This window comes from Solanum pennellii, chromosome 9 (assembly GCF_001406875.1).
Source record: "Solanum pennellii chromosome 9, SPENNV200".
NCBI lineage: Eukaryota > Viridiplantae > Streptophyta > Magnoliopsida > Solanales > Solanaceae > Solanum > Solanum pennellii.
Genome location: NC_028645.1, coordinates 83082274 through 83090866, shown reverse-complemented (window position 1 = coordinate 83090866; position 8593 = coordinate 83082274). Strand labels below are relative to the sequence as shown.

The 8593-nt window shown below is 36.0% G+C and overlaps 1 protein-coding gene across 1 annotated transcript in view; it reads left to right on the top strand.

The window, feature by feature from the left end:
* The window catches only part of LOC107031028 (small subunit processome component 20 homolog), a 20108-nt gene extending 12985 nt beyond the window's left edge, over positions 1 to 7123 (top strand). Inside the window, exons 21-31 of the mRNA XM_015232220.2 lie at positions 292 to 428; positions 525 to 706; positions 787 to 1143; positions 1444 to 1569; positions 1838 to 1903; positions 1988 to 3795; positions 3885 to 4164; positions 4428 to 4661; positions 5575 to 6081; positions 6267 to 6429; positions 6586 to 7123. Of these exons, the coding sequence (XP_015087706.1) occupies positions 292 to 428; positions 525 to 706; positions 787 to 1143; positions 1444 to 1569; positions 1838 to 1903; positions 1988 to 3795; positions 3885 to 4164; positions 4428 to 4661; positions 5575 to 6081; positions 6267 to 6429; positions 6586 to 6839 (4114 nt within the window). The 3' untranslated portion in view covers positions 6840 to 7123. The remainder of the gene's footprint in view (positions 1 to 291; positions 429 to 524; positions 707 to 786; positions 1144 to 1443; positions 1570 to 1837; positions 1904 to 1987; positions 3796 to 3884; positions 4165 to 4427; positions 4662 to 5574; positions 6082 to 6266; positions 6430 to 6585) is intronic.
* The last annotated feature ends 1470 nt before the right edge of the window (positions 7124 to 8593 follow it).

Below are 8593 nucleotides of genomic sequence, written 5' to 3'. Positions count from 1 at the left end.
GGGGGGGGGGGGGGGGGGAGAGGGAGAGACAGAGAGAAGAACAAAAGTATGCTTCCCCAAAAAAGAAGGAAAGAAAAAACACAAGTATGTTCCTGTCCAACCAGATCTTTTTCTTTGTAGTTTTCTAGCTTTATCTTCCATAGTTCTCCCACCCCACAACTACAAGAGAGAGTGTACATGTCATCCACCGTATATGGCTAAGTGGACTTAGCATGCTCTTTATGTAATTAAGTGTTATATGAGATGCACTAGCATCAGTTCTCCTCTTAACTGATGTATTCACTTTTCCAGGAAGATTGTTAAATATCCTGGGGAAAAAGAGCTCAATGTCTTCAAGCTTTTATCAAAGCACATAAAGGGACCATTGGCTGCAAGGAAGTTTCTTGACATCTTGCTTCCGGTTCTGTCAAAGAGATCCAAAGACCCTGGTCAGTGTCTCTCAGTTTTGTCTGACAGTTTAGGTGGACCTGTTTGGTCTCATGTCCTTGCTCTTTTTCTAAGATTACGTTTCTTTCTCGTTGCAGAAATTTGTGTAGGCACTTTACAGATTATTAAGGATATTGTAGAACCATTGGGTAGTGAAAGCAGTAAAAAGATCGTCAAATCTGTTTCTCCTCTCGTAATTTCTGCTGGCTTGGATGTCCGTACTTCTATTTGTGATGTTCTTGATGCTGTCGCAGGGAATGATTCTTCTGTACAGCCTACGGTATTACTAGACCATCTAGTTTTCTTTTGAACTTGTTGCTTTAGGTGTTTGTTGACGTCAAACCTCTTAATTTCATACAGGCAAATCTTCTTCGTGAATTGAATGCCACGTCTACTGTAGAGTTGGGAGATCTTGATTATGATACCGTGATTGCTGCTTATGAAAAGATAAGTGCAAATTTTTTCCACACTGTCCCGGAAGAGCATGCCTTGATTATTCTCTCACATGCTATTCATGATATGTCATCCGGGGATCTTATTTTGAGACAGAGTGCATATAGATTGTTGCTTTCGTTTGTTGAGTTTTCTAGTCAAATACTCGATAGAGAGTTGAAATCTGAACAAGAATCTTCTGGAGCCTGGGTTAGGCATATACTAAGCAACTTCTTTTTGAAGCACATGGGTACTGCAATGAACAAAGAAGATACAATCCAGAAGGTATGGAATACAAGAGCTGAAAAGGCTTTAATTATATGGTTACTTTTCTCTATTTTCCTTTCTTGCCTTTTGTTTCCTTTTGTGTTTTCCAGCCTTCAACACTTGAATCAGTTATTTGTTTTGCTAGTGGTTATTCATGCAACATGTTTTTTCGTCTATATGTCTCAAGGTTCCTCTCCCCCACTGGTCTGTAGAGGACTGACCCGGTAATGGAGGGAGGGACATTGTTAGGCTGTAGTGGGCAGGGAATATATCTCACATGGATTGGAATTTCTGCTAATGTTGGTTTTATGATTTTAGGTATGGATCGATCTACTTCGAGATATGGTCCTGAAGCTTCCAACAGTGGAAGACTTCAGATCATTTGCAGTTCTTTACAGTGAAGATCCAGAGCAGGACTTTTTCAACAATATTGTGCATTTGCAAGTAAGTTATTCCCGTGCCATACATTTTTTGGTATATGCTATATCTACTCTGCAAGTTAATCTTAAGTTGGTGTAAGGTTACTGCTCTATTTTATTTATGCTAAGTAGTATTAGAAGTATTAGTTTATTGCTTTAACAGGAAGATTCTTCAGTACCTTGGACCTTCTCATGATGCTATTTATTCTCTCTTTTCTTAAAGGACACATGGTCCAAAGACTAGCTCTTCCTGTGCTTTCTCACCTTATGCCATTACATGTTTGTTTATTCAGAGACATAGGCGAGCAAGGGCTTTGTTACGCTTTAAGAATGTCATCAGTTCCGGGAATCTGTCTAAGGTGGTTACTTGCCTTTTCTTTAAGCATCAATTTGTGCTCTCTATTGGTAAGCTGTACTAATAGTTGGGAATAATTCTGGTGCAGGTTCTCATAAATAAGGTGTTTATCCCTCTTCTCTTTAAAATGTTGCTTGATGGACAAGTTGGAAAGGGTGAAAATATTAGAAGTGCATGTTTGGAAGCTGTTGGCTCAATTTCTAAATTCATGGACTGGAGATTGTATTATGCATTACTCAATAGATGCTTTCGGGAAATGACACTGAAACCAGATAAACAAAAGGTGTTGTTGCGGTTAATAAGCTCCATCTTGGACCAGTTCCATTTCTCAGAGACTACTTCTGATCATGTTACCAAGGATTCTATGCAAGATATTCAAAATACTAGTTTGATAGAGTCCGGCAAAGTCATTGGCTTTTCTGAACTTGCGGAAATACAAAAGTGTCTCCAAAAGGATATGCTTCCCAGGGTACACAAAATGTTGACTGCTGATACTGATAATCTCAATGTAAACATTAGTCTAATTCTGCTTAAGTTGCTCAAGCTACTTCCTGGAGACATCATGGACTCGCAACTTCCATCTATAATGCACCGCATCGCGAATTTCCTTAAGAATCGTTTGGAAAGTGTTCGTGATGAAGCCAGAGCTGCTTTGGCTGCTTGTTTAAAAGAACTAGGGCTGGAGTACTTGCAATTTGTTGTCAAAGTCTTGAGAGGCACTCTGAAGAGAGGATTTGAATTGCATGTTTTGGGATTCACTCTCAATTTTCTACTGTCAAAGTTTCTTCTAAATCCCAGTAGTGGAAAATTGGATTATTGTTTAGAGGATCTTCTCTCCATTGCAGTAAATGATATACTTAGTGATGTTTCAGAGGAGAAAGAGGTTGAGAAGATTGCTTCAAAGATGAAAGAGACTAGGAAGCAGAAGTCATATGATACCCTTAAATTGATTGCCCAAAGCATCACATTCAAAACACATGCTCTGAAGCTGCTTGCACCGATTCTTAAGCATCTACAAAAGCAGCTGACTCCAAAAGTAAAATCAAAATTTGAGAATATGTTCTCTCATATAGCTGCTGGAATACAGTGTAATCCTTCCGTTAACCAGACGGAACTCTTTATCTTTGGATATGGTCTTATTAAAGATGGCATAAAAGATGAATCTCCAGGGCATGCAGAGACATCGACGTTAATGGAAGGTAAGCAAAAGAAAGATGAAGTAAGCAGCCAGATTGCTAAATCAGATAAGTTGATCAGCGTTGATCCACGATATTCCCATCTTATTACCGAGTTTGCTCTTGGAGTGCTTCAGAATTACATGAAGAACATGAAATTTGACAAGAAAGATGAGCAGTTGTTGTCAATGCTGGATCCATTTGTAAGATTATTGGGTGAATGCTTAAACTCAAAATATGAGAATGTCATGTCTGCCTCACTTAGGTGCTTATCTCCTCTGGTGAGGCTCCCTTTGCCATCTCTTGAATCTCAGGCAGAGAAGATAAAGAATTCATTACTGAATATTGCTCAAGGTTCAGTAACTTCCAGTAACCCATTATTGGAGTCTTGCATTAAGTTGCTAACTGTGCTTTTGCGAAGCACTAAGATCACACTTTCTACTGATCAACTGCATATGCTAATCCAGTTTCCTCTTTTTGTTGATCTTGAAAGAAATCCCTCTTTTGTGGCTCTCTCACTGTTGAAAGCAATAGTGAGTAGGAAGTTGGTAGTTGCAGAAATCTATGATATAGTTAACCGTGTTGCAGAGTTGATGGTGACTAGTCAAGTTGAATCAATTCGTAAGAAAAGCAGCCAAATTTTGCTGCAGTTTTTACTGGACTACCATATATCCGGGAAACGTCTTCAACAGCATCTTGATTTCTTACTTTCAAACTTAAGGCAAGGACATAAAGGGCACAATTAATAATTTCATTTGGTAAAATTTATAGATGGTGACATCTCTGTAATGATGTTTTTTAATTTTTCAGATATGAGCATTCAACTGGAAGAGAAGCTATCCTTGAAATGCTTCATGCTGTTATAATGAAATTCCCAATTAGCATCATAGATGAACAATCTCAGACCTTTTTTCTGCATTTGGTGGTTTGTCTGGCGAATGATCGTGACAACAGAGTCCGTTCAATGACTGGTACAGTCATAAAGTTACTTGTTGGACGAGTCAGCCCCCGTTCACTACAGTCAATTCTTGAGTTTAGTCGGTCCTGGTATCTGGGAGATAAACCACATTTATGGAGTGCTGCAGCACAGGTAAACGAGTGAAAACCCCAAACTATTCTTTTATTCAACTACATTATGCCATCGTGGAGCATGTTTGGAAATACCGAAGAAGGATTACAAGTTCCATATGTCATTCACTTTTTTCATATTCGTTTATGTATGAACTATGAATTAAATAACCGGAAGAATGGACAAAAACTGACCTCATTATTTTGTCATGAATCTGAGATATAACTCCTTCCTCGTCAAAAATAGAAAAAACAGGTTTCAAGACTTCTTCATTTCTTTCACAGGTTTTGGGGTTACTCATTGAAGTACTTAAAGATGTTTTCGAAAAGTATATTGATAGCCTTCTACCTGTTATGAGAAACATCTTGCAATCTGCTGTTAAAGTTCTTACAAATAAGCAAGTGGATCTACCGAATGATGCAACAATTTCATCTTGGAAAGAAGCATATTATTCACTGGTTCTGTTTGAGAAGATATTAAATCAATTTCCTAAGTTGTGCTTCAGAAAGGATTTTGAGGTATTTATCCCTTTCTTTTAATCCATATTAGAAATTAAAGTGACTACTACTAGGTACTAACTGATTACTTCTGTAAATAAGACAACAACAACAACATATGAGCATTTATAAGTTTGGCCTGCCATCCAGACTTATTCATAACTGGTTGAGTGCCTTTTGAGACATTGTTTTGATACTCTATGGTACATATTGGATGTTTGTTTCTGTAGAATGTAAAAAGATAAAATATCTTCTATATCTATCTTCTATAGAATGGATATTAGTCTCTGTAGAATGAAAAAAATTACTATATTTTCTCTCTATCCTTTATTTCATTAGTGCTAGTGCTGCTGTGTTTCATTATTTTAGCTATGGTCTTAAAATATAGGAGAGCTAAAACCAAGCATCCATAATATGTCCAACTTAGCATATGTACGAGGGGACTTATGTGAAAACCACTGGACCTCATTTTGCTTTTTGGTAGATTTAAGAAATGAATTACTTTTTGGTGTGGCTAAAACCACTTCAGTGAAATTGCTTTGATCCTCAAACTTAGGCAGCATGCCAAAAGATAGATTGCAACTACAGACTAGGTGTAAAGTTAAGAAGTATTTGAAAATCAAGTGCTTAGAGTTTGAATTGTATACTGGGCTTAAATTTGAAGAGGATACTTTTACTTTGGTTTGATGCACTTGAGCCGAAGATTTTTCGGAAACAGCCTCTCTACCTCCACGAGGTAGTGGTAAGGACTGCGTACACTCTACTCTCCCCTGACCCCACTTAGTGGGATTTCAGTAGGTATATTATTGTTGTACTGGGAAAGTATGCTCCACAGCTTACCACACTCCCATTTCCAGATTGCCAATAACTTGTCCTATTCTGTGGATAAATTCATATTTGTTTTCTGACTATTATTTTTACTGACATCTCATAGGATCTGTGGGAAGCAATCTGTGAGTTGCTTTTGCATCCGCATCTGTGGTTGCGCAACATATCAAACCGTCTTGTGGCTTGCTACTTTGCCACTGTGACTGAGGCTTGTAAAGAAAACCTTGAACTGCCACAAGGAACTTACTTTTTGATGAGGCCAAGTAGACTTTTCTTTGTAGCTACTTCTCTTTGTTGTCAACTGAAGGTGCTGCAGACTGATGATGCTGCCAGTGATCTCATTACTCAAAATCTTGTATTTTCAATTTGCTCTCTGCATTCATTCTTAGGAAAAAATGAATGTAAAGATAAGTTCTGGTCCACCATTGAACATGACGAGCAGGGTCTTCTACTTAAGGCTTTTCAACAGCTTGATTCAAGGAAAGGGAAAAACATCTATTTGTCTCTTTTGTCTGACCTTAGTGATCAAGAAGATGAAGGCCAGCGCTACTTGGTCATTTCTTATTTGCTTAAGACAATGGGAAAGATTTCCCTTCATGTGGAGGATATGCAGGTGGGTAATTATATAAGGGTATCTCTGTTTGCTCAACTTGCAAAAAAATTCATAGCCTAGTCATTGCTATGTAATTTACTTTCTCGCTGTTTTTCCTAATAAAATATTTTCGGCCTTACTCTTTCATATATAGTGCTCTAGGAGTGCCTGTTCTCATGCTGTGGAATGTGCACATTCTTTTGCAGATGAGAATTATCTTCAATTGTTTCAAATCAGTTTCACCAAAGCTTATAGATCAGAGTAGATTGTTGTCCCCTGAAGGTGAGGTTGATTGCCAAAGCTTTGCATATCATATGTTGTTGCCCCTGTACAAAGTTTGTGAAGGATTTGCCGGAAAAGTTATATCAGGTATGGTCTCATTCAATCTCTTGCAAACTTGCTGTTTCAAGTGGCTGTCCATACTATCTTATTTACAAATGTTCTTCACTTCCTCTTTGGCTTCCGAGTGATTAAACTTTGTCGTCCTTATTATATTTGATGATTATGTTTACATCATCTCCACAGACGACGTGAAACAACTGGCTGAAGGAGTGCGGGGGCGCATAAGCAATGTTATAGGAACACATATTTTTGTCCAAATCTACAGTCATATAAGGAAGAATATCAAATCGAAGAGGGATAAGAGGAAACAAGAAGAGAAGGTCATTGCTGTCGTCAATCCAATGAGAAATGCCAAGAGAAAGCTGAGGATATCAGAAAAGCATAAAGCACACAAGAAGAGGAAAATGATGGCAATGAAGATGGGAAGATGGATGTAGTAGAATGTGTACTATTATAGGATCCATGGAGCATCGATCTTCGATAGCAGTAGCTTCTATACAAATTTTTGTTTAATTTATGTAACCAAATTTTCCATTGTATAGTGGTTATATTTTATGTTGCACTAAGCTTACTTTAAAAAATTGAATCAAGTTTTTCAATGTATAGTGAATATAGTGTCTCTTTGATTAACCTACAATGCCATAGAACATTGTAAGAGATTGAACTGTGTAATTTATTGATTTTTAGTAATGGAGAAGAATCTTCTTCCTTTTTTTTGGAATGCAAAACGAAGAAACATGTGGTTTTACTGTGTATGTCACACTGAATTGTAGTATATGTAAAGCTCTTCTATTCAAGTGAAATCACATTTATTTCAGCGACACGTTTCTATATCAGTTATCAAATATGATATTACTTAGTACAAATTTTTACATGCATAACTCATTTAATCAACTACTAAACAAAATTTTATATAAATTTAAGTGCGCATTTGTGCATATTCAATAAAAAGGGACAAATATAAAAGAAGTCCCAATAATATTTTAGTGGTATTTCAAATTCAAATATTTTTTTTTAAAAAAAAGTAAAAAAGTATAAGTGAATGAGACAATTAAGGAAAAAATTGTTGGGAAACTTTCCTTTTATTTTGGTTAACCTTCTTGTGAAAGTGTACATCTAAATATTTTAATTTAGTTTTAATTAACGGTTAAACACACCAACTTGATCCCAATGTATATCGTGAACATTCTACATTGATGTAATAAATAATTACTGAAAGAGTCTAAATGATCATTTTATAAATTAGAAAATTTAACTAAGACCAAATTTGAATAACACATGTTTATATATTATACCTTTGTTCTAATCCTAACCCCTCATAAAATGAGGAAAACAGTACACTCCAAAGCTTAATAAACAAAGATCAAAACTTTGAACTAAATAAAAGTATATTGTGAATTAGTTATTTAATTAGTACAATTCAAAATTAATGGTATTACCATAATTTTAAGCAATATACAAATGGTATATTTGCCATTTTACCACAAAGTCACATTCTTTGTCTACGTCATGATGTATGGAATGATGTTTGTTCCACTGACTCCAAATTACCATATTGTTCTAGTGTCATGGACACTATTTGTAATTGTTATAACAAACATCCAACTGACTTGTAATACAAATTTATAGTTATTTTGATAGTTTTTAACACTTATGGGTATAAATCATATTTTTCTAAAAAAGTGAAATATATTTCCTAAAATCCTATAGCCAAACACATGGTGGAATTTCACCCAAATTTTTCACTCAAATAATATTTGTCAAGAATATTTAAAAATTTATGGTCAAACGCTAGCTAAATACGAGTAATTTTTATTCTGAAAGTGCAATTTCAACCTTAGTCCAAAGGGGTCGTTTGAAGATGCATGATCTAGCCATCAAAACATCAATTCAGGAACATATAATAAAATTAAAACGATACAAAAAAAATTAATATAATCCATGTGCAAAAATAACACGTACAAATCGAAAACTGATCCAAATAACACCAAAAAAAAAAAAGCAAAATTCATTCAAAAAACACAACAATATAACATCATAATAATTAGACACAAATGAAAAACATAAAATTCATATTACTCATTCATTATTGATCACCTCTACATCGATAATACTTAGAACAACCTCTATCGTACGGATTCGACGGCGGCGGAAGGCAGCTCCGCGAATACGGTTGGCCGCTTCCGCCGCC